Genomic DNA, 26,915 nt, shown 5'->3' on the forward strand with positions numbered 1-26,915 from the left:
CACAGAACACCAGAATTGGCAAATTCGCCACTGGCGCCCTGTGCTCTTCACAGATGAAAGCAGGTTCACACTGAGCACATGTGACAGACGTGACAGAGTCTGGAGACACCGTGGAGAGCGATCTGCTGCCTGCAACATCCTTCAGCCTGACCGGTGTTAGGGCTGGCGGAACACACCCAGTAAATATTGAGATAATATAGGTGCGTTCACAGCCCAGGGTCCACCGTGCAGGAGTGGAACCTGCTGCTAGTAAATGGCAGTGCAGCGCCCCAGAGTCCTGGTCGTTGCAGTGCTGTGGCTTCGCCGCTAAGGGGAGCCATGGTACGTTCGATGGCACCGAAGGAGTTCCTCCAATCAGGTATCACAGACACCAATATGTTTCACAGCTGGGCCTCCGGGGGGAGCTAAGGGTGCTATTCATTAGGCCACTCCCCACCATAGTGGGTAAACTGGGGGTCAGGCAGGAAGTTAGACAGAACGCTGACGGGATTGAACGGAGCAACACCCTGTGGCAGGGGGTGTTGTGAAGGGAGAGACTGTAGGGTCTCTGCCAGGGGTGGGATCCTGGCAGAGGCTTGGCATTGAAAGAACGTAACGGGTCCGCGCAGGCTCCTGGAAGCGGCGGGACTCAAGAAAGGACTAGAAGCGAGATAGATTGTGCTGAGTGAGAAACGAGATCAAGCAGAAGGAGAATACCAGCAGGGGTTTTGTTGAAAGAGGCAGCACCCTGCTGAGGCGCAATACCGGTGGCCGGAACGCCGAGGGAGTGGATTAGAATACAGCTTCAAGCCATACTCCAAACAGCGGCAGGACAGTCGGTCTCAGGCGGGCTGTCTACCACATATCACCTATGAAGTCTTGGGGGGCAATTGCGGGAGAGGGGCGACTCTAGGGTCCCGGAAGAACTCCAGGCCTACCTGACAAACGGGTGCCATTCCAACCTGAATACAGGGAAGGGGTGGATTACAGAGGAACATCAAATCGAGTTGTGAGGGAACTTAAGAAACAGACACAACCGTTGTGGGGTTACTTTCCGTGAGCACAGCAGGGAAGGACTACAACACATAGCGCTAGAAGGAAGGCACAGATTTCCACCTGAGAGGAGAACTCTGGAGGTGCCATTGGACCGGCCGGACTTGCGTAGCCTGGTGAACCGTGTTCTGGACTGAGGACTCAGAGATCTCCAGTAAAGAGGTAAAGAGACTGCAACCTGGTGTCCTCGTTATTTACCGCGACTTACACCCCACAACCGCTCCATCGCTACCATTACTACCACCTATTACACCGGACGTCCCCCACTGACGGACAGGGCCACGGACCGGGTCTAGCCACCGTGACAACCCCGAGACTGAGAACTAGAGGCCCGGCTCCGGGTACCCCTCGGCCCTGCGGCGGTGTGGGGGCGCGCCGCAAACTTGGCGTCACGAACAGGATCTACTTAAGCCTGAAGAATCAGGTCATGTGTGCCTAGAGACTGTGATTTGTTGTGCTTGGACTGTACTTTATTGTAAGACTGTGCTGCGCCATTAGCCGCCAAAAGTTCCTGCCAAAAGGCGCCGCCATTGCTACACCCAAGGGGAAGGAGGGCGTGTTATGGGCGGAGACTCCCAGTGTGGCGCGAGAAATGGCTACCGCCCCCTGCACTTCTGGCTGCAGAGGAATGACCTGCCCCAAAGCAGAAGAGAAACACCCCTTGATATGCAACGGCGAGAGGCTGGTGACGGAGAAGCCCGACCTCAGAGAAATGGCGGAGTTAGGTGCATGCACTGCCAGCGACTATCAGGTGGCGATGATGAACGGCGAGTGCCTGAGCGAGGAAGAAGCGGTTCAGGCCTGCCTTTCTTCACCGGAGATGGACCGGAAGCCTGCGGATCCGACAGCGAAGCTACGTCCACCAATCCCGACCTCGGAGTTAGAGGAGGAGGAACCACAGCAAGCGGAGCGGAGTCCGAGCATCCCATTGGAGGAGCCCCGGTCCGGGCTGCAGCAGACTCCAGCGTCCTCGTTAACGGACCAGGGCGACGCCGGTGGAACCACATCAGGCGCAGGTATGGGCGGCGCCCCTACTCCCCTGGACGGTTCTGCTCTCCCGACCGATCCTCCCCACAACAGTAACCCCGCGTTTACAATCGACCGGGCGGTTCTCACCCCCGGCGCGTTGGGGAAGTTGTTACCACCATTGCCAACCAGGTGGGGAGAGCCCATAGAAATGGACCCAGGAGGGGTGATGTTCCGATGGGATGTTCCCTGGGTCGAGCAGGATGGGATTCCAATGGAAGGTCTCACTATTGCGATACTTACCTGGGACCAATACAAACAATGCGTGCTCCAGCATTGGGGGCAGCGCACTGAAGTTGAAAAACGGGAACTGCAGGGCAAAAAAATGATCTATGATGGGACGGATGCTGTCAGGCGAGGGACGGTGGCGGCATTCCACCCAAAGAAGGGGTGGGGTTCCATTTGGGAGTCGGGTCTACCTACTGGCATCTTCGTTGCCGGCTACGATGTGGAGACTCCCTGCTGTGATCGAGAAGGTGAACCACTCCGGGAGGGGGATCAGGTGACGTATACCCGTCACTGGAACACACAAGGATGGCGTGCCCGGAAAGTTCAGCGATACGAGTCTGAGAGAATGGCACCTGTGGCCCCAACTGTGGTCAATCCAGGGCTGCCAGACCTTGTTACTGTTTCTACTGTACGCTTTGTAGCAGCTCCTGAACTTGCCGACAGAGTTAGGCTTCAAATTCAGACAGCAGGCGACCAGGTGGTCCCTGCGGAGCTTGCCGCTGGTGTCCGTGCTACAGTGGCCGGGGTTCAGGAACCCAAGCCACCAGAAGAAGAATAAACCTCGATACCATGAAAATGTAAATAGTTACTGTTTGTTCTTTCAAGTTGCTGCTAGACCCGTTCAGGGTTAAAGGTGACCCCTTTGTTGACCCGGGGTCACTGTTGTTTTCCTGAAGTTTATACAAGTTTTAAAGTTACACAAACTGCAGAAATCATGGACTGTGCATGATTCGAACTTTCTTTTGTAAATAGTTTGCACCTTCTTAAAGGTGCTCCCTACTGGTTTTAGCCAAAGACACTTTGCGAAGATATTTGCCCTATTGGTTTGAGCCAAAGACACTTTGTGAAGATACCTTTCCTACCGGTTCTAGTTAAAGACACTTTGCGAAGATACCATACCGGAACCTTTGCGTGGGCTGGTAGGCTGAGAAGACGAGCTACCTCAGAAAGACTTGGTCCCCTCTTAAAGGGGATGTGTGAAATTGAACTTGAGAAAGATACTGTTGCAGAACAGTAATGTGATAATGAAGCTTGAAAAAGAAATGTAACTGTTTTACATGCTAAGTTATATGTGTTGAATTTGTTGAAATGTGAAATCTAAATAATGTTTTGCAGAAAGAAAAGATGCAGAGAGCCCGTAGGGGTAGAGATAGAGATCTGCATAGCTGAAAGTAAGGAAGTAATGATGAAGGTGAGGATAGAAGGTCAACCCTGCGTCCCCATAGAAAGTTACTTTGTTACTAAGGACAGAAGGCGAACCCGTAGGGGTTAGAGAGTGAGTCCTTAAAGGAGCCGAGTAGAGCGGGCTCAGAGTTCTTTAAACGAAAGGAATGTTATGTCTATACTATGTATAGTAGCGAAAGGCAGTAGGCCCTGGCTGAACGGGGCGGTCCTGTAAAAGAAAGGAGAGGCAGTAGGTCTGGTGCCATAGGGACAGGCGGTCCTGCAGGTTCAAAGTAGGAGAATGTGAAGTTACCTTACCCTGTAATGTGATTATAGGAAGGCCTTTGGTAAACTAAGAGTGTATGTTTCTTAAAGGCAATGTTAATTTATTGTTCCAGAATTTGCACTAAGTAGAATACCCGGTTGGGTAACAGGAGTTATGCATAGCCTGTAATTTATAATGTTGACCATGTTTGTAACGTTAAAAGTGTCCTCACCTCCCATAAAGGGAAGCCTGTTCAAGTATACTTATCGTTTTGCACTCAACAAAATTGTATGTCTTTTTGCTAATCTGTATTGTTGTTTTTCTTCCCAGTCCCGGAGTACTGTGTTTAACCAGGGGGGAGTGCAGCGCCCCAGAGTCCTGGTCGTTGCAGTGCTGTGGCTTCGCCGCTAAGGGGAGCCATGGTACGTTCGATGGCACCGAAGGAGTTCCTCCAATCAGGTATCACAGACACCAATATGTTTCACAGCTGGGCCTCCGGGGGGAGCTAAGGGTGCTATTCATTAGGCCACTCCCCACCATAGTGGGTAAACTGGGGGTCAGGCAGGAAGTTAGACAGAACGCTGACGGGATTGAACGGAGCAACACCCTGTGGCAGGGGGTGTTGTGAAGGGAGAGACTGTAGGGTCTCTGCCAGGGGTGGGATCCTGGCAGAGGCTTGGCATTGAAAGAACGTAACGGGTCCGCGCAGGCTCCTGGAAGCGGCGGGACTCAAGAAAGGACTAGAAGCAAGATAGATTGTGCTGAGTGAGAAACGAGATCAAGCAGAAGGAGAATACCAGCAGGGGTTTTGTTGAAAGAGGCAGCACCCTGCTGAGGCGCAATACCGGTGGCCGGAACGCCGAGGGAGTGGATTAGAATACAGCTTCAAGCCATACTCCAAACAGCGGCAGGACAGTCGGTCTCAGGCGGGCTGTCTACCACATATCACCTATGAAGTCTTGGGGGGCAATTGCGGGAGAGGGGCGACTCTAGGGTCCCGGAAGAACTCCAGGCCTACCTGACAAACGGGTGCCATTCCAACCTGAATACAGGGAAGGGGTGGATTACAGAGGAACATCAAATCGAGTTGTGAGGGAACTTAAGAAACAGACACAACCGTTGTGGGGTTACTTTCCGTGAGCACAGCAGGGAAGGACTACAACACATAGCGCTAGAAGGAAGGCACAGATTTCCACCTGAGAGGAGAACTCTGGAGGTGCCATTGGACCGGCCGGACTTGCGTAGCCTGGTGAACCGTGTTCTGGACTGAGGACTCAGAGATCTCCAGTAAAGAGGTAAAGAGACTGCAACCTGGTGTCCTCGTTATTTACCGCGACTTACACCCCACAACCGCTCCATCGCTACCATTACTACCACCTATTACACCGGACGTCCCCCACTGACGGACAGGGCCACGGACCGGGTCTAGCCACCGTGACAACCCCGAGACTGAGAACTAGAGGCCCGGCTCCGGGTACCCCTCGGCCCTGCGGCGGTGTGGGGGCGCGCCGCAGCAGCACTATATGGTGGTATAACGTCCGAATAGACATGGGTTTCGTCACCCGGGCTGTATAGGAGCGAACTCTGTTGCTTCACAGAGTCCTTGAGGTTAGGATAACGCTGTGCCCTGTTAACTTCACAGAGGATCACAGCTCACTAACAGAGCAGATAGCATACAGTGGTCATACAGTCAGCATAAGCACACAAACAACTCTTCTAGCCCTAAATTCACACACACGAACTCCTCTCCGGAGGTGCCGGAATTCTGGTGGCTATACAGCCGACCCTGAACACATGCAGACACTGACCACAAGGTAGCTAAGCTCAAAAACATAGGTTGATACTAGCGCATAGCCTTGCGGCCATGCAAACCTTTTATAGAGAAAGATCTCCAGGACCTTCCTAGTGGTCCAATAGGAACTGCTTCAGAATCTGAGCATGTGACCCCGACCTCCAATGAGAGGTCGTCGCTTGGGCATGCTCAGTAGCGGAAAAGCAGGACTTAGTCCCAGGAGCATCTACTCGCCGCAGAACAGTGCTAGTTACAATGGCTGAGCCTGGAAGATCAGCAGTAACCAAGTGCACAGTATCAGCCTGATCCAGACGCTGGGATCGGCGTCTCCGCTGAGCAGGCTCCACTGCGGCTGAAGAAGAATGGGAGACCACAGTGGAGGTGGTTCGAGATTCCCCCTGTGCAGCGGCGGGAACTCGACACCAACGTTACCCCCTCTCCTTGGGCATCACTAAGCTCAAAGACAGCAATGAGCTGCGGAGCCCGAATGTGCTCAGCAGGCTCCCAGGCCTGTCCTCTGGGCCATAGTCCTTCCAATCCACCAAATAAATTTTTTTGCCACTAACCACCATACACCCCAAGATAGCGTTCACTTTATAATCATCTGTAGATAAACCCGATGTCCTGGCAGATGACTCAGAAAACCAGGACATGTGAACGGGCTTTAGAAGAGACACATGAAAGGTGTCCGTGATACCTAGGCGTGGAGGAAGGGCCAGACTGTAGACCACAGGGTTAACCTGTTCCAGGACCTTGAAGGGACCAAAGTAGCAAGGTGCAAACTTAGTGGACTCAACTCGCAGTCTGATGTTACGGGTGGAGAGCCACACTAAATCGCCAGGAGCAAAGATCGGAGTGGGGCGCCGATGTGCATCGGCGGAGGACCTCATTCTCTCCTTGGAAGCCCGGATGGCATCCTGAGTGCATTCCCAAATATCACGTGCCTCCACAGCCCAGTCTGCCACCCTGGAATCGGCAGAAGACATGGGCATAGGCACAGGAACCCGCGGATGCTGGCCATAATTAAGGATGAATGGGGTCTGTCCAGTGGAGTCGGCTACGGTGTTGTTTAGCGCAAACTCCACCCACGGTAGCAGGGATGCCCAGTCATCCTGTCTAGCAGAGACAAAATGTTGTAGATATATGACCAAGGTCTGGTTGGCCCTCTCTACCAACCCATTCGTCTCGGGATGGTATGCTGAAGAGAGATTCAACTCGATGCTGAGTAGACGACAAAGCTCTCTCCAGAACTGAGACACAAACTGGGGACCCCGGTCACTGACAACTTTGTCAGGCATACAATGTGAAAATATGTTTTATAAACAATGCAGCCAAGGCCCGTGCAGAAGGTAGCCGTGGAAGAGGTACCAAGTGCACCATTTTAGAAAAATGTTCGGTGATTACCCAAATGATGGTGCAGCCACGGGACTTCGGTAAGCCCATCACAAAGTCCATCCTGACCATCTCCCAGGGCCTGTCTGCCACTGGCAGGGGATAAAGTAACCCAGCTGGCCGTTGTCGAGAATACTTTTTCTTGTTGCAGGAGACACAAGCCCGAATATAGTCTCCGACGTCACGGGCCATATGCGGCCACCAGAACGTCCTCACCAGAAGCTGAGAGGTCCTTTTGGTCCCAAAGTGTCCACCCACCCTAGACGAGTGAGCCCAAGAGAGAACCTCCGATCGCAAATTTGATGGCACAAAAGTCTTGCCCGGGTGCACAGACTCTAGCGAAACTGGAGCCACGATCCTCAGGCTCTCAGAAGGGACAATAAGCCGAGGTTCCTCCTCCTCCGCTGATGACACTACGGAGCGGGAGAGAGCATCGGCACGAATGTTCTTCTCCTCGAAGAGAAAATGGAGGGTGAAATGGAACCAGGAGAAGAACAGGGACCATCTGGCCTGGCGAGAATTTAGTCTCTGGGCAGTCTGTATATAGACAAAATTCTTGTGGTCGGTGTAAACTTGGAAGGGAATGCGAGCCCCCTCCAGGAGGTGTCTCCACTCTGAGAAAGCCAACTTCATGGCTCGCAACTCCCTGTCCCTGATGGAATAATTCCTCTCCACTCGTGTGAAGGTCTTGGAGAAGAAGCAAGGATGCTTCTGACCTTGAGCATCCTTCTGGAAGAGGACTGCTCTAGCACCGACAGAAGAGGCATCCACCTCCATAATAAAAGGTTTATCAACATCGGGGTGATGTAAAATGGGAGCACCAGCAAAGTGTGACTTAATTGAGAGAAAGGCTCTGGAAACCTCCTCTGACCACAATTTAGGATTTGAGATTTGCTCCCTTTTTTTGGTGAGGGCAACTAAGGGAGCTACGAAAGTTGAGAAATGGGGAATGAACTGGCAATAGTAATTACAGTAATGAACCCCATGAAGCGCTGCACCGCTTTGAGAGAATGGGGTTCCTGCCAGTCCATCACAGCATGTAGCTTCGCAGGATCCATAGCCAATCCCTGGGCAGAGATGATATAGCCAAGGAAAGGCAAGGACTCCTGATCAAACACACACTTCTCCAATTTGGTGTAGAGGGAGTTTGCCCATAGGAGGTCGAAGACTTTGCAAACATCTATCTGGTGGGAGTCTATATCTGGAGAGGAGATGAGAATATCATCCAGATAAACTACGACTGAAGTGGAGAGCATATCCTGGAAGATATCATTCACAAAGTCTTGGAAAACGGCAGGGGCATTACAGAACCCGAAGGGCATCACCAGGTATTCATAGTGCCTGTCCCTGGTGTTAAATGCCGTCTTCCATTCGTCTCCCTCATGGATGCAAATCAGGTTGTAAGCACCCCTCATATCTAGTTTAGTAAATACCCTCGCTCCCCGCAACCTATCAACCTGACACTGACTTCCTAATGAATCCTCTTTCTAGTTTCTCCTGGATGTATTGGGACATCGCCTCTGTCTCCGGGAGAGACAGGGGGTAGACTCGACCCTGCGAAGGCTCTGCACCAGGCAAGAGGTCAATAGGACAGTCATAGTGGCGGTGGGGCGGAAGGGTCTCCGCAGCCCTCTTGGAGAATATGTCCACATAAGACCAGTAGTGCTTGGGGAGAGAGGAAATATCTGTGGATACTTCAGTAGTAGCAACCTGAATACACTCCCTCAGACATCTGCCCTCACAAGATTCACTCCACCCCAAAATTCTCCCAGAGGACCACTATATATGAGGGGAGTGATGATATAACCAGGGTATCCCTAGCAGGATCTCGTCTATTCCCTTAGGGATGACAAGGAGGGAAATAATCTCCTGATGGGATGGAGATATAGACAATGTAAATGGGATGGTCTGGTGTGTTATTTGTGAGGGCAGTGTCCACCCATTCATCACTCGCACAGTCACCGGCTCGGCGAGCATCACCAGGGGTATTGCGTGGCATTGGGCGAAGGCTGAGGACATAAAATTCCCCTCTGCCCCAGAATCCACACAAAGCTACACTGTAAGAGTGGTTGGGCCTAAAGTGATTGTCCCTTTGAATGACAGTTTGGAAGAAAATGTCGCTGTGTCTAGTGTACCACCTCCTACATCCACTAGATGCTGACGTTCTCCCAACCGCTGGGAACATCTGGAGGCAAGATGTCCTGACCGCCTTCAGACATGACAGTCCTTGAGTGCAGGAGTGGTCCGGGACTTAGATCCCGCTCTTAACACCTCCTTGGCTTCATGTGGCTCGGATTCCTGGACCGGAGATTCCAGAGGTATGGCGAGGGTGGGAGCCAGCCGAAACCTCTGCCTACACTGGGCTCGCTCCAACCTTCGCTCGTTAAAACAAAGGTTGATGCGGGTTGAAACAGCTATTAGCTCCTCTAGTGTGGCGGGAATCTCCCTAGTGGCCAAAGCGTCCTTTACATGGTCAGCCAGCCCCCTCCAAAATACAGGCATGAGTGTTGTGAATTCCGTTCTCGGGCTCCCTCCTGTGGTCATGAATGGTACTTTGGTGAGTTCTGTCCTTGGACTCCCTCTGGTGGCTTTGAGTGGAACTGCTGGTCCTTGAGGTTGGCTTTCCCAGCTGCCCTCGTTTATTGCTCTCCTGGCTTCCCCATTTAACTCCACTCAGATCGTTACTTCATGCCAGCTGTCAATGTCTCAGTACTGGTTCAGATCTCTCTTGGATTTCTCTGATGACCTGTCTGCTCCAGCAGAAGCTAAGTCCATGCTAGTTCATTTGTTGATCATTGCTTTTTGAAAATATTTCTCTGTACATGCTATGTTCTAGTCCAGCTTGCTATCATGATATTTCCTTGCTAGCTGGAAGCTCTGGGGGTGCAGAGTTGCACCTCCACACCGTGAGTCGGTGTGGAGGTCTTTTTGCACACTCTGCGTGGTTTTTGTAGTTTTTTGTACTGACCGCACAGTTCCCTTTCCTATCCTCTGACTATTTAGTGAAGATTGGGCCTCCTTTGCTAAAACCTTTCATTCCTATGTTTGTACTTTCCTCTTAACTCACCGTCAATATTTGTGGGGGGCTGCCTTTTCCTTTGGGGAATTTCTCTGAGGCAAGGTAAGGCTTCTATTTCTATCTTTAGGGGTAGTTAGCTCTTAGGCTGTGAAGAGGCGTCTAGGGAGAGTTAGGAACGCTCCACGGCTATTTCTAGTGTGTGTGATAGGAGTAGGGTTTGCGGTCAGTAGAGTTCCCACTTCCCCAGAGCTTGCCCCAGATTTCTAGTTTAACCATCAGGTCATTCCGGGTGCTCCTAACCACCAGGTCCATAACACATGAGGGCTTTATCCGGCCACTCCAGCTCAGATGCTAAAGTTCGGAAGTGGACGGAAAAATGGCTGACCAAGGATGCCATGCTAGCAGCCTGAACAGCTACTGCGGTAACATCCACAGCTGAGGTTGTGTGCTTGAGAGCCGCCAACCTGCCCTGCAGCTACTGGATGTACTGCTGCAGTCTCTGTTCGTCCGCCATTACTAGCCAGACCCTCGCGCTAGTATAATATTAGGGCTGGCAGAACGCACCTAGTAGACACAGGTTCCGTCACCTGGTCTCTATAGGAGCATACTCTGTTGCTTCACAGAGTCGCCGAGATTAGGATAACACTGTGCCCTGTTAACTTCACAGAGGATCACATCTCACTAACAGAGCAGATAGCATACAGTGGTCATACAGTCAGCATTAGCACACAAACAACTCCTCTCCGGAGGTGCCGGAATTCTAGTGGCTATACACCAGCCCTAAATTCACACACACAAACTCCTCTCCGGAGGTGCCGGAATTCTAGTGGCTATACAGCCGACCCTGAACACATGCAGACACTGACCACAAGGTAGCTAAGCTCAAAAACATAGGTTGATACTAGCGCATGGCCGTGCAGCCATGCAAACCTTTTATAGAGAAAGCACAGGCAAAAGAACCAACTGACCGGCACCGAAAGAGCTTATCATAAATTAGCACAGCTGCGGAAATAAATCCTGAAGGCTAGACGGACTAAGCTTCCACTGAAGATGGGGAGGTGCTTTGCAACATAAGCAGGTAATCCACATGTGTACGAAGAAACAAAAGAATGCAGCACTCACCCGAACTCTTCAAATTTATGGATGTCCTTTATTCAACATGACAAACCATTCCAAGCGTGGCATGGTACAGGCTAGGGCATGTGAGGGGAGCAGGAGCATGCAGAGACAAGACAGACGACGGCCGTTTCGTGCAAAGGCGCTTCTACGGATCCATGTGAGTTGCGCTGGTGATGTCATTTCCTTTTATAGGATTGGACACACCACATATAACACATATATATATAAACAATTAAAAACAACATCACTAGCTCTGAATTTCATACGGATTAGATGAAAATTGCCATGTCCAATTTATCATTGAGACCCCATGGTCCTTGTGCGTTTGTTCTAAGAATCCATCTAACTTTGTGTGGTAGCAATAGTCTATTATGATCGCCGCCTTGTTGAGGGAATTTAACTATCTCAAGGCCGGCAAAGCTCAGAGAATTGGGATCGCCGCCATGCACATCTTGTATGTGCTTCACCAGGCGCACTCTCACCTTACCTGAGAGCACAGAATTATAATGCTCGCGAAACCGGACCATAAGGGGTCTTATTGTCTTACCAATGTAAAACCGATTACATGGACAATAAATTACATACATTAAAAATTTACTTTTGCATGTCACGAAATCTCTCACAGTGTGATACACAGTACCCACTTTTAGTGTCATTTACACAAAATTGACAACCCTCTAAAAGTGGGTACTGTGTATCACACTGTGAGAGATTTCGTGACATGCAAAAGTAAATTTTTAGTGTATGTAATTTATTGTCCATGTAATCGGTTTTACATTGGTAAGACAACAAGACCCCTTATGGTCCGGTTTCGCGAGCATTATAATTCTGTGCTCTCGGGTAAGGGGAGAGTGCGCCTGGTGAAGCACATACAAGATGTGCATGGTGGCCATCCCAATTCTCTGAGCTTTGCCGGCCTTGAGATAGTTAAATTCCCTCAACAAGGTGGCGATCATAATAGACTATTGCTACAACGTGAAGCTAGATGGATTCTTAGAACAAACGCACAAGGACCATGGGGGGTCTCAATGATAAATTGGACATGGCAATTTTCATCTAATCCATATGAAATTCAGAGCTAATGATATTGTTTTTAATTGTTTATATATATGTGTTATATGTGGTGTGTCCAATCCTATAAAAGGAAATGACATCACCAGCGCAACTCACATGGACCCATAGAAGCGCCGTTGTGCGAAACGGCCGTCGTCTGTCTCGTCTCTGCACGCTCCTGCTCCCCTCACATGCCCTAGCCTGTACCGTGCCACGCTTGGAATGGTTTGTCATGTTGAATAAAGGACATCCATAAATTTGAAGAGTTCGGGTGAGTGCTGTATTCTTTTGTTTCTTCGTACACATGTGACTTTTATAGAGAAAGCTCTCCAGGACCTTCCTAGTGGTCCAATAGGAACTTCTTCAGGACCTGAGCATGTGACCCCTGACCTCTAATGAGAGGTCGTCCCTTTGGCATGTTCAGTAGAGGAAAAGCAGGACTTAGTCCCAGGAGCATCTGCTCACCACAGAACAGTGCTAGTTACAATGGCTGAGCCTGGAAGATCAGCAGTAACCAAGTGCACAGTATCTGCCTGAGCCAGATGCTGGGACCAACGTCTCCGCGCTGAGCAGGCTCCACTGCGGCTGAAGAAGAATGGGAAACCACAGCGGAGGTGGTTCGAGATTCCCCCTGTGCAGCGGCAGGAACTCGACACCTAACAACCAGTTTGGAAGTGGGTCAGTAACGGTGTGGGGTGGCATATGTTTGGAGGGATGCACAGCCCTCCATGTGCTCGGCAGAGGTAGCCTGACTGCCATTAGGTACTGTGATGAGATCCTCAGACGCCTTATGAGACCATATGCTGGTGCGGTTGGCCATTGGTTCCTCATAATGCAGGACAATGCCAGACCTCATGTGGCTGGAGTGTGTCAGTAGTTCCTACTAGATGAAGGCATTGAAGCTATGGACTGGCCCGCCCGTTCCCCAGACCTGAATCCGATTGAACACATCTCGGACATCATGTCTCGCACAATCCACCAACGTCACATTGCACCACAGAATGTCCAGGAGTTGGTGGATGCTTTAGTCCAGGTCTGGGAGGAGATCCCTCAGTAGACCAGCCGCCGCCTCATCAGGAGCATGCCCAGGCATTGTAGGGAGATCATACAGTCACGTAGAGGCCACACACACTACTGAGCATCATTTCCTTGTCTTGAGGCATTTCCACTGAAGTTGGTTCAGCCTGTAACTTCATTTTCCACTTTGATTTTGAGCATCATTCCAACTCCAGACCTCCGTGGGATATTAGTTGTGATTTACGTTGATAATTTTTAAGTTTTATCATTCTCAACACATTCCACTATGTAATAAATAAAGATTTACAACTGGAATATTTCGTTCAGTGGTATCTAGGATGTAGGATTTTAGTGTTCCCTTTATTTTTTTTTGAGCAGTGTACATTTCAGTAGGCCAACATTTTGGATTTTAAAATCATTTTTCAAGCAGGTGTTATAAAGTATTCTAATTTACCGAGATAATGACTTTGGGGTTTTCATTGGCTGTAAGCCATAATCATCAACATTAGCAGAAATAAACATGTGAAATAGATCATTCTATTTGTAATGACTCTATATAATATGAGTTTCACTTTTTGCATTGAAGAACTGAAATAAATTAACTTTTTGATGATATTCTAATTTTGTGAAAAGCACCTATATTTTGTTTCATATTTCCCAAAATTTGTGGATTCATACAAATCAGAATTTTAGGGAATTTACTTTGCACAAATCAACGCAAGCCTAGCCTCTCATCTATCTTTTCCACTACAGATCTCCACTGGTCCTCTGCTGGGTTCCTATGGGCTGCTCCTGAACTGGCCTCCTCTTAACTCTTCATCAGTACTTCCAACACTGGCCAGGCATCATTGCGCATTCTGACATGGTGCGGCACATGTCGTGACATCAAAATACATGTTGAGGCCTTGCTGGCACTAGAAGCTCAGACAAAGAATGGAGGAAACCAGTGCAAGAGTAAAGTATTACCTATAGGAAGGCTAGGATCAATGGTAGGTGTAGTGGCATGGACAGATGAAAATGATGATTTATTATTTTTAACCCCTTTCTGGCCTATCCTTTTATTGTGCTTTATAGTCTGGAGCTCTGAGAGCATAATAAAGAGATTTATTTAATAATTTCAGCAAATTTACCAAATTTGAATTATGGCAGACTTGCATATCTCTACTTGAAGACCTTATGCAGTTTTAAGATCACAAAGACTATTGACTTTTACTTTGTAGTCTTTCTAGTCAAAATGATTGTGTGTTACCTAAGGACACAAGTACATATTGAATAATATTAATTTGACCACATCATGGCTTCCTTCCAAACCTCCTCTTTAAAGCCGCCTTTATATCTTTGTTTTTAAAGCTATAAATTATTGGGTTTAGTAAAGGTACAGCAGCCATATTAAATAGAGCATAGAGCTTTTTAGAGTCAAAGTTGCTTGATGAGTTTGGCACCAAATACTGACTAATCAGAAGCGTGTAGAGAAGGATGACAACGGTGAAGTGTGAGGAGCAAGTGTAGAAGGCCTTACGTCTACCATTGCTGGTTTGGATCTTCAAAACTGCAACTATTATAAAAATATAAGGTGCAAAAGTAAAAATGAATGGGGCAATAGTAAAAAGAAACAACCCTTCAATGAGGAATAAGATGTCTAAAATTGAGGTATTACTGCAAGTGATGTTCAACAATGGGACAATATCACAAAGGAAGTGGTTGATTTCAATGGACGTATAGCATGAGAAACTTGAAAATATCCCAACAAGAGGACTAATAAAGAGAAAGCCCAAGGTCCAGCATAAAGAAGCCAACAAAACACATGTCCTATGGGTCATAACCAGATGATAGTTTAGAGGTTTACAGATGGCCACATAGCGATCGTAGCTCATGGCTGCTAGTATAAATAACTCATGGACTGTGAAGGACCCAGACATGAAAGACTGTGTCATGCACCCTTTAAATGAAACAGTCTTATCTCCGGTAATGAAACTTATAAGGATCTTATGCAGACTGGTGGTAGTCGATGCCATGTCTACAATGGACAGGTTAGCTAAGAAGAAGTACATAGGCAAGTGGAGATGAGAGTCAATGCAGATTAAGATGAAAACGACCATGTTGCCTCCAAGGGTGATCAGATATATTACTAATACTATGATGAATATGGTAATTTGTAATTCAGGAACATCCGAAATTCCTTGAATAATGAAATATTCAACGAAGGTTTCATTCATATACATTTGTACAATCAATGCGAATCTGAAAAGACAAATTGTACACATAGTAAATACTTGACTCAAATATTTCAATGTTTTTTGTAGGGATAGTTTTACATTTTTGTGGATCAAAATTTCTTCCGATATAAGTTATTATGGTACTTTTAATCTGCAACCTTTGATTGACAAGTTAATAAATGAGTTAGTATTATAGAATAAATTTCTTTGGCCTTAGTATTATAGCATTTTTAACCCCCAATGCATCTACTTAGTGGGCAGTTCTCCAATTTGGCTCTAAAAGCAATTAACGGAAAGTCCATGAAGCAACTGTTATGGATAAAAAGAGAACGGAAGAATAAAACAGTATTATTCATCAAATTCTGAGATGTAGAGGGATGATCATTTCAAAGTGGTGAGTGTATTTTATTACAGCCAGAGCGGCCAGGCTGGTGAGTTGGGAATCCAAAACTTTTCGAGAAACATAATAAGTAATAGTAAGGGCTTCACGACAAACATGGTTTCCTTGCTTGAGTTTTTGCAAGTAAATAATGAGTGTCACCCTAGTTTGCAATTAATTTGGAAGTAGAGATGAACTAATTGAATTCTCATGAATTTCAGAAACAATTTTAATTTGACATTGTCAATTTTTTTCGATTGCATTTTCACATTTTTGAGCCGAATTCAAATTTCTGCATATTCTCAAATCTTTATTAGAAACATCACATCAGACATCACTCATATGTGGTGGATGAGCTCTAAATTACTTAAAGTTTGGTAAAATAATTTGGAGGTAATGAGTAAACATTATGGAGTTTTGGGATCATTAATTTTGAGGTTAATAAACAAAATTATAACAGGAGGGATACAAAAAAAGAGTCTACAGTATGTATAAACAACCATTTTTGAAACGTCTCTTCGTAAACAGGAGTTGGGTGACCGAAAGAATATCCTGTGCTTCACAATGCAAAAAGGAGGTGGAAAAAAATTAAAAAGTGTGAAAGATATTGTTTTACAAAAAAAAAATAAAAAAAAAAAGCTGTATGAGTTATTATGGAATAAATGGGAAACATTTTAAATATTTTTTTTTATTTTTGGAAGGGTATTAGAAGAACTTAAAGGTGTGATTTTTGCAAGCTTTTTTTAATTTTATTTGAATTCATTAAAAAATATCTTTTACATTTTTTGCCTATGGTGGTATTAATACTGTACACAGAAGCTAGATAAGTTTAAAAAAATTATTATATTATTGTCCAGGTTCAGCCACAACTTTATGTATTCTGCTTTGCTTATCTAGTCATGTAGGGTCAATCTAAATAATAATAATGATCTCTTATAAATAGCAAATATTATTATTATTATTATTATTACTATTTTATTTTTTTGGCACAGAACTTCCAGCACTAAAAAAATAAAAACCTCATCTGTAATCTTGATAAAAAAGTAAATATAAGAAAATTAAAAACTGTAGCACAAATATTTAGATTTTATTTTTTAAATTTGTAGTGTATTTACCCAGTTAATTAATTTAGGATAATTTTTTTCGGCTAAGGCATTCATTCATTCATTCATTACTTCAATACGAACTGTTTTAAAAAATTGTTAAAAAATCCATTTAAGAGTTTACCTATTCTCGGTTTCACATAATCACAATTCTTAGAGTTTTAATTGTAGACAATTGTAATACAATTTATATTATTGATAGTATTGATGAAAATAAAAATGACTTCTTAGTAAAAAAAATTAAATAATATTTCTTTGCATTTTTTTTAAGTATCATCAAACAATATAAAGTATGTGAGAAATAGAATAATATTTATTTGTATTTTTTAAAGTATAATCACCATAATATAAAGTATGCAAAACATTTACAAAAAGTTTATTTTTAGGTGTTTTTTTTCCATTTAGATTCAGTTTTTAGCTAAAAATGTCAATCTCTATCGTTTCTAGTTCATGTACAATATTTTGTTTTTATCTTATTAACATTTGCCAAATCCGAAAAAAATATTTGACACAATTTCTATTTTTTTCTAAATTTGTTTAACACTACAGATATAACGATGAAGAAAAATGTGGCTGCAATGAATGATGGCTATGCTCAGTATGCAAAAAAGCATAACATTAACGCCACTAATAAAGTCATTTGATAACATATACATCAGATCATCTGTCCACTACTTACACTGGAACTTTCAATGGAGATCCAAAACCAGGTCCAGATGTTAGGATCGGTGGTGAATTCTCGGAATTCCCATCATGTTCATTAGGCTACATCTGACATTATATATATATATACAAGTAACTTTGGGCTAATAAAGATAATTAAGTCCCCAGTGGCCAAGAGACAGCAACCAGGATGATGGTTTAATTTCCCAAATGAACGATCATGTGGTTACATAGATGAATAACATCTCATTATTAGTTTTTAGTGTATGCAGCCTTACCGATACTTAAGAAAAATTGTGCCAAAATTGTCTCTGTGTCTTACATTTTTCACATTTCCATGCAGGTTGGGTCCCCAGATGTCACTGTTAGCTGAGGACCCTGAGAAGAAGATAGAACTGTTTTATTACCGTTGCTGTCTTCTCTCCCGTTATCTACATAGCGCTCATTGGGCAATCTCGAGACTTCTCTTTCTTACCAGATCTAGACTCACCCCTACTGGCAAATTCTGTCACTATATGCAGATGATTTTCCTGTAACCAGGGATCCTAGGATGACTCGGTCACAGAGAAAATGGAACAATGCAAATGAAAAATTCAATATAGCAAAAGTAACAAAAATTGGCCGAGGTCAACCCCTGATAACAAGCCCATACAAGGCATTATCCCCCTCCACCATCTGTACAGCGGGCACCATGCAGTCCAATGGGTAATGTTCTTCTGGTGTCACCAAACCCAGACTCCTCCATCAGACACTAAATAGAGAGGTGTAATCCGTCACTGCACAGAACACGTTTCCTCCAGAGTCCACTGGTGGTGGCTTTACACCACTCCATCCAACGCTCGGCACTGTGCTTGGTGATTTAAGGCTGCATGCAGCTGCACGGCCATGAACCCTCCAGCGGGGGTGCAGTGTTTGTGCTGATGTTACACCAGAGGAGTGTGGACTCTGGATTTATGGGGTCAGCAGAGTGTTGGTGACTTTCCTGGCCTCTACTCCTCAGCACTCAGCCAAACACTCTGTAACGTTACGGGGTCTTCCCTTTGTGGCTGAATCGCTGCTGTGGTTCTTTCCACTTCTCAGTAATATCACTCACAGATGATGGGGGAAGATTCAGGAGGAAGAAATGTCATCGACAGACTTGTTACCCCAGTGGCTCCTATTACAGGACTGTTTTGGTATCAGTGAGCTCTGCACTACCAGCTGTTCAGACACATGTTGGTAGAGGCAGATGGCATAGCGGGGTCCGGATATCACATACTAGTGGCGAGGGGCTGGATGTTATACACTGGGGCAATAAAGTCGGATGTTATACATGGGGGCAATTGGGCTGGATGTTATATACCGGGGCAATATAGTCGGATTTTAGACACTAGAGGTGATTGGGCAGGATGTTACACATGGTGGGCAATTTGGCCAGATGCTATACACTGAGGGCAATGGAAGAAATACCTGAATTTAATGATTAAGATGTTTGTCCAATACTTTTTCCACATAGTAAAAATATATTTTAAAGGCTATCTGAATCAGTCTGTGGCTGTCCTTAATCAAAGGGGTTTTCCCACAAACAAAAGTTAATTTTATACACTAAATCTTGTAATAAAAATAAGTTCCACAATTGGATGTGATTATAACAAGAGTTCCTGTGCTGAGATAATTGTTTTTGCCTCCAGCACGCTAAGTGCTGAGAGGGTTAATGTTAAAGTTACAATGGGCTGGTTTTATGTGAGCATCCATAGAGTGGGAAGGAGGGTGCTCACCATATCCCCTCTTGCAGAGCCGACATCGGTAGGTGTACTAGCAGGACCTGCGCTGATGTCATGATCATGTGATCATCACATGGTCCTGGTTAAATACCTGGACATGAGAGACAGTCTGGGTGGTGTGTTAGGAGAGGAAGTACTCCCAATTGGCTCCAGGAGGAGAGGAGGACATTGCTAGGTGTCTGCAAGTTGAACCTGCAGAGAAAATAACTCTGTTGAACCTTATTTGTTTTATTTTCCATTAAGGAAGGAATGCTCTGCTTTTGTTTTCCTGAACCCTGCCTTGGTCTATGCTGACTTTAATAAACCAGCAGGTGTTTCACCACCAAAGTGTTCCTGTGTCCACATGAAGAAGCAGCTAAGCTTGTCAAGCTTGTCAACCATCAACTCCTCACTATATATATATACAAATGTAGTAACAATGTATATATGGAAATACAGACAGAATGTGCACTCAGTTGTTGTTTGCAGTTAGCTGCCTTACATCGTGATTTGGAAAAAAAACAAAACACAGACTAAACCTAGCAATAATACTCCAAGGATGTTCTGCTTAATACAACAGGAACTATTGTGGCTCTTAATCTTCTGTGATCCCTAATCAGATTATAATAATTATAATTGCATCATATTCTGTTAAGAAGGCCATATCCAAGAAAATGATTAAAATCTGAATCTGTTATGCTGCGTAACTGTCAATCACATTGACTTTGGGGTCCTGGGTTCAAAACAACATCTGCAAGTATGTTCTCCCCGTGTTTGCGTGGGTTTCCTCCGGGCTCTCTGGTTTCCTCCCACATTCCAAAGACATACTGATAGGGAATTTAGATTGTGAGCCCCATCGGGGACAGTGATAATAATGTGTGCAAACTTTTAAGCGCTGCGGAATATGTTAGCGCTATATAAAAAAAAATAAAGATTATTGTTAGAAGATTATACATAAGGTCACAAGATAAAATTGTACAAATAGAAAAAAGGGAGCACACTCTGCTAACTAGGTGGTGCGGGCCATACTTGGGAAAACCCAAAGTCATCAAATTAATAGAAAACAGCTGCACTCTGTCAAGGTATACTTTGCAAAAATGGCGATGTATTTATTCAATCACACGTGTTGAAATATATACACATAGCAGGATAATGTATATGAAGTAACGTTTCGACCCTGCTTGGAGTCTTTCTCAAACTTTAATGGAATGTTTGTAGAAAAAAAGGTAGGTGTGGTCCCTTTAAGGGCTCCTTGTAGCACAGTGGTGTGATATCCTGCTCCTGGGAAGGTGCATGTGACATACCTACCTACCTTTTTTTCTACAAACATTCCAGTGAATTTTTTGAAAGACCCCAAGCTGGGTCGAAACGTTACTTCATTAACATTATCCTGCTATGTGTATATATTTCAACACGTGTGATTGAATAAATACATCACCATTTTTGCAAAGTATACCTTGACAGAGTGCGGCTGTTTTCTATTAACAAGATACTGTAAAATTGTGTCTGACTGCAGCCACCACTGGGGAGAGTATAAGAGCTCACTGAATACAATACCAAATTGGCACACAGTCAGTCCCAGCTTACCGTGCAGCTCTATGGCTCTGTGATTCTATTTTTTACAGTGCTTAGATATTTTGCTAAATCAGCAAGAAAAAGAGAAAAAGTAATGTGGGTTTGAGAAGTCGTAAAAGGCGCAAAATGGATTATTGACTTTCCTAAAATTGTACACGCCTGAACTACATGTTTATTTTATGACAGTTGATAAATTTCACCAGATTAGGACAATAACAGTGTTTACATGACATGACTTTTTTTCTTTATTCATGTACTTTATTATAAATTTCTATAAACGGAAAACAAAAGAAATTTGATTTAAAAAAAATGCAATAAAAAGCTTGACCGGACACTCTGCCAGCACATAGTGACATCACAGCACAACTTTTGTAGTTTTTCCAAGAAATCATTTTTCTTCACTATGACAGAACTCAATGTTACTTTAACAACAGGAAAAATGGTGCACCTGCCTTCCTCCCAAACCTCACACAATAATGTCATGAGTAAAATATCACCAATTAGGTAACTTCAAGAAACTGACCGTCACATCCAAACATAGGCTAAGTGTGAACAGGTGCTGAACCTAGAGTCACCAACTCATATACAGTCAAGTAAATAAGGCAGCACACTGTAGCGTCAAAACCTGCAAACATGAAACATGAAAAATGAATTGCATTACTGCACTAGAAATATGAAAAAATGAGAAAGTTTAGTGCATAAATTGGCCAATTTATGTGTACCTTGTAGCCATAATAAGGCATTTCTCATATAGTGTGCTGCCTTATTTATTTGACCAATTGGGTAACTACCTGGGAATAAGATAAATCCAGGGATATGTTCCTTGGAACCCTATTAGCAGATAATCTGGGGGTGTCTGAACTGATGTATGGAACATGTGACTGTGGAAGGCAATTTTGGGGGGTATTCCACCAGATCATATGTGGCAGACTCTACGAGGACATCTGCATGCCAGGCTCTCTTATTGTTCTCTGGTTAGTTCTTTGGTGGCAATCTTTGTTGTAAGTATTTAGGTGGACCTTTGGGTACATGTGGCTGACAGATACTGTTAAAGCATTATGGGATTGAAAATTGTAAAGGGTCCAACAGTCTTAAGAATCTGAATAAAGATGGGCGGACCTCTGGATGCTTGGGTCCAGTGGGTTTGGCCGTACAGTAAAAATAAGTTCAGGTTCGGGTACCAGAACACTACCCGGCCCCGAACCCAGACACTGTTCACATGAATGGGGGGCCCGAACATCCAATCTTTGCCACGCTGTCATATGCATGACAGGGCAGCAAACACCACTTCTGATCAGAGGTAAATCATTACCGCCAGTCAGACAACCGCAGTTCCCACGCTGTCAAATGACAGCGTGAGCCCACAGCTGTGATTGAAGGTAAATGTTTACCTCTGGTCACTAGTGTTGACTGATGGGATTACTGCTCCCATCAGCCGACGCCTACTGCCGCTAATAACATCAAGAGCATGTGGCGGTTGATGGGAGTATTTATCAGCCGGTGCCTGCAAGCTAAATAAATAATTTTTTTAAATGTTGTGCGCTCCCCTGTATTACTGTAAACCCACCAGGAAAAATGGGTGAGATCCCCGCTAGCACTATGAGAGAGTCTCATGGTGCAGCGCTGAGCTCAGAGAGTTCACCGAAGTTCACTGTGAGAAATTTCTTCCATTCAACTGCGGTGAACTCACTGCTGCATCGTGAGGCTTCTTCTCACTGTGTGAGTGGTGATCTCACTGAGGTCCCCATTGTTCAGGGACTCAGCTGGGTACATAGCCTTAATGACCTATGGTAACCTCGATGATGTCACCGCTGCTCACTGATGCTGCACTTCGCAGCAGCACATTCATCGGTAATTCTCAGCCTGAACCGTCGCATCTTGGTACCATCCAGGTTAAAAACTGTTTATTCCCCAGACATGGATTATGGCATTGGACAGAACGATGTACAGGGGAAGAATATGTTTTTTTTTGTTTTGTTTTATTACAGGAGGCAAGGTTTTCAATGGAATGGGCGATGACGTGAGTATGCTTTAATTTAAACTAAACAGCAAAGCCACAAAAAGAGGACAAAAAATCCTAACAAATTCAAGAATTAATACAGCAGAAAAAGGGCAGGGATGTTTACCTGCCCAGGTATCCAAACAAATGCACTATCAGGATGCAGTAGACCCATGTAGTAAAGAAGGCAGCAACACAGGTGCAAAATACTGATGAGACCACAACTCACAGACTGGTCTAATAGTATGGGCATCACTAATAGGCTGTAATAGGCTGTGCGTTACCTGTGTGTAAACATCGCCCTATACAACCCTCTTGTGTGCAATCATATACTAAACAATCACCCTCTCCATGGATTGGTAGTCTGTGAGTGGTGGTCCTATCAGTATTTTGCACCTGTGTTGCTGCCTTCTTTACTACATGGGTCTGCTACATCCTGATAGTGCATTTGTTTGTAGACCTGGGCAGGTAAACATCTCCCTTTTTCTGCTGTATGCTATAATTTAGAATCATTAAAGGAGTCTGTGTCAGGAGTTTATTCTGGCTGTGTCTTTATTTACCATATAACTATAGAAATAGTAATGGATAGGTATCTTATAGACGCCTCTCCATTACTAAACCCGTGGGCTTGATGTCACTGGGCAATACAAGGGTGACATCAACCCCATAAATATGAACCCCACTTGCCACCATTACAGGGCCAGTTTAAAGAGCCGGGCAAAGCACTATAATTGGTGCATATAATGGATGTGCCTATTCTGGGCAGCTGCGGGCTGATATTTTTAGGTTGAGGGGCCAATATCCACAGCCCCTTACCAGCCTGAGAATACCAGCCCCAGGATGTCTGCTTTAGCAAGGTTGGTTGTAAAAAATGGGGGGGAGGTTGTTTTTTAAACTATTTATTTAAATAATTTAAAAAAAAACAGGGGACCCCTCTATTTTGATAAACAGCCTTGCTAACACTGACAGGTGAGGATTGGAACCCCAGCTGTCTGTTTTGCCTGGCTAGTTATCAAAAATACAGGGAAACCCACACCATTTTTTTTAAATTATTTATTTAGAACACAGGCGTTCTGTTGAATACTCCCAATTAGCCATCGCCTGCTCTCACTGTTATTAGCGGCAGCAGGCGTAGGCTGATCGGAGCAGTAGTCCCATCTGCTGACACCAGTTACCAGATGTAAACTTTTTACCTCTGATCACAGCTGCATGCTCCTGCTGTCATTTGACAGCGTGGGAACAGCAGCTGCCTGTTCATGTTTGGTGTCCATGCCTGAACAGTAGGTGTTTGGTATGGACGCCGAACTTTACTGTTCGGGCTCACTCATCTCTAAATCTGATTCCTTTTCTAATGGGGTGGAATGAGATGCTGCACATATAACTAGTACAGTATGGGTATCCATTGCATCCAGTTTGAGTTTCTATTTAAGGAGTTCTTTACTTTTTAGAAGGGTCCCTTGATCAGCTGTCATCTGTGGTAAAACACGGCACGTTCACACTATCAGTATTCGGTCAGTGTTTTACATTAGTATTTGTTAGCCAAAAACAGGTGTAGGTGATAAACACAGAAGTGGTGACGTGTTTCTATTATGCTTTTCCTCTGATTGTTCCACACTTTGTTTTGGCTAGAAATACTGGTGCAAAATAATGACCAAATACTGATTGTACGAATGTGGCCTAAGTCTTTAACTTCCCTGCAGTACCACCGTTGGCAATATAAAGTATTACAGAATGTCCATTCACATAAAGACAGAACAGGTCCATCACGGTAAGAGACACTTTTTGCTTCCGTTCTTCTCTCTGGTAATACAGCAAATGAGAGTCTCATTTGGAACATTTATGGCAAATTCTCAGGATATGCCATAAATGTGTCATAGATGCATGTTCCACCACCACTGGGACACAAATCTACATTGAGAACAGATGCGATTCCCACCAGTGGTATGTTGAGAACAAATATGTGTTCCACCACTGGGACACATATCCACTTTGAGAACTGGGCCATGCCATGCACCACCATCAGAGGATAGGTCACAGCTCATGTATGGCATTCTCGATTCACTTGTACTGGTGTTCCAGAAATTGACAACCAAACAATTCATTTTCAGAACCCTCTTACAAATGAATAAAGAAATCTGTGCATGCTTTGCCAAATCTCTTGACTCCACGGCCCAATATTTTACAGAAAATTACTAGTCAGGACATAAATTTACAGAATGTCAACTTTCTACTCATTGCTGACTTAACATCTCTATTTTTCAAACTGTAGATCAATGGGTTCAACATGGGGACAGCAGCCGTGTTAAAAAGTGAGAAGAGCTTCTTGGCATTTATAGATCCATATGAGGTGGGCGTCAAGTACTGAGAGATAAACATCACATAGAGAAGAGTGACCACTGTGAGATGGGAGGAGCAGGTGTAAAAGGCTTTTTTCTTTCCTCTTCCAGAACTAATCTTCAAGATGGCAGATATAATAAAAATATAGGGGATCAACGTGAGAACTAAAGGCATCAATGTAATGATAAAAAGTCCTTGGATGAAGACCACCATCTCCAACACGTAAGTGTCATTACAAGTTATTTTCATCAAAGGTATGATGTCACAGAAGAAGTGGTTGACCTCGTTGGATGTATAGCATGAGAAACCTGAGAAGATGATAACCGGAGCAAGGACTTGGGCAAATCCTATCAGGTAGCAGCAAGAACATAGTAAACCACAAAGTCTAAAGTTCATAAGAGCATTTTAACGCAAAGGGTTACAGATGGCCACATATCTATCATAGCTCATTGCGGCCAAAATTAATAGTTCATGACCAATCAAAGAAGCAAAAACATACATCTGAATTAAACATGCTAGGTAGGAAACTTTGTTGTCACCAGTCATGAATATGAGAAGGACCTTATGTAAAGTGATGGTGGTAGAGGAAAAGTCCACAATAGACAGATTACCCAGGAAGAAATACATGGGGGTGTGAAGGTGGTGGTCAAAGCAGATCAGTAGAAAAATGGTAACATTGCCACCAAATGTGATGAGGTAAATGAGAAGAACCAAAATAAAGATTGGAGCCTGGAGCTCTGGGACATCTGTGATCCCTTTAATGATGAAGTACGCCATCAACGTCTGGTTTGTAGAATTCCGAAACATTGCTTAATCATTTATCTGCAATTGAGAAAGTCTTCTTAATCTTTGAGGTTCTCCAGTTTCTGAGAACTTTTCAACAGGCTTGAAAACTTCTTAGGAAGTAATCTCGGAACTGGGCCAAGTATCTTTCGTTCTGCATTAGTGTCTTGCTTAAGTAATTTATCTAGATTAAAGTGGTCAATGCAAAACATTTTTCAAAAAGTTAGATTACAGTAAAGGTCACACATGCGCAACACAAAATCATTCTGGTCAAAACCACAATTGAAGGCAGTAATGTACACTCACCGGCCACTTTATTAGGTACACCATGCTAGTAACGGGTTGGACCCCCTTTTGCCTTCAGAACTGCCTCAATTCTTCGTGGCATAGATTCAACAAGGTGCTGGAAGCATTCCTCAGAGATTTTGGTCCATATTGACATGATGGCATCACACAGTTGCCGCAGATTTGTCGGCTGCACATCCCAAAGATGCTCCATACAAGGCAGGATGGATCCATGCTTTCATGTTGTTTACGCCAAATTCTGACCCTACCATCTGAATGTCGCAGCAGAAATCGAGACTCATCAGACCAAGCAACGTTTTTCCAATCTTCTACTGTCCAATTTCGATGAGCTTGTACAAATTGTAGCCTCAGTTTCCTGTTCTTAGCTGAAAGGAGTGGTACCCGGTGTGGTCTTCTGCTGCTGTAGCCCATCTGCCTCAAAGTTCGACGCACTGTGCATTCAGAGATGCTCTTAGGCCTACCTTGGTTGTAACGGGTGGCGATTTGAGTCACTGTTGCCTTTCTATCAGCTCGAACCAGTCTGCCCATTCTCCTCTGACCTCTGGCATCAACAAGGCATTTCCGCCCACAGAACTGCCGCTCACTGGATTTTTTTTCTTTTTTGGACCATTCTCTGTAAACCCTAGAGATGGTTGTGCGTGAAAATCCCAGTAGATCAGCAGTTTCTGAAATACTCAGACCAGCCCTTCTGGCACCAACAACCAT

The 26,915-nt window shown here is 44.8% G+C and overlaps 1 protein-coding gene and 1 pseudogene across 1 annotated transcript; both read right to left on the minus strand.

The window, feature by feature from the left end:
• Positions 1 to 14,399: 14,399 nt before the first annotated feature.
• On the minus strand, positions 14,400 to 15,329 carry LOC143803801 (olfactory receptor 8G17-like). The gene has a single exon (XM_077281569.1). The coding sequence runs from the start codon at positions 15,327 to 15,329 to the stop codon at positions 14,400 to 14,402; it is 930 nt and encodes a 309-aa protein (XP_077137684.1).
• A 9,651-nt stretch (positions 15,330 to 24,980) lies between these two features.
• Positions 24,981 to 25,928, minus strand: LOC143803803 (olfactory receptor 8B8-like; annotated as a pseudogene).
• Positions 25,929 to 26,915: the final 987 nt, after the last annotated feature.

The sequence above is a fragment of the Ranitomeya variabilis genome, chromosome 2, assembly GCF_051348905.1.
Source record: "Ranitomeya variabilis isolate aRanVar5 chromosome 2, aRanVar5.hap1, whole genome shotgun sequence".
In the NCBI taxonomy this organism is placed as follows: Eukaryota; Metazoa; Chordata; class Amphibia; order Anura; family Dendrobatidae; genus Ranitomeya; species Ranitomeya variabilis.

Excerpts from the sequence above, each read along its gene's own strand:
- LOC143803801 (XM_077281569.1), bottom strand. The coding sequence starts at position 15,329 with ATGTATATGAATGAAACCTTCGTTGAATATTTCATTATTCAAGGAATT.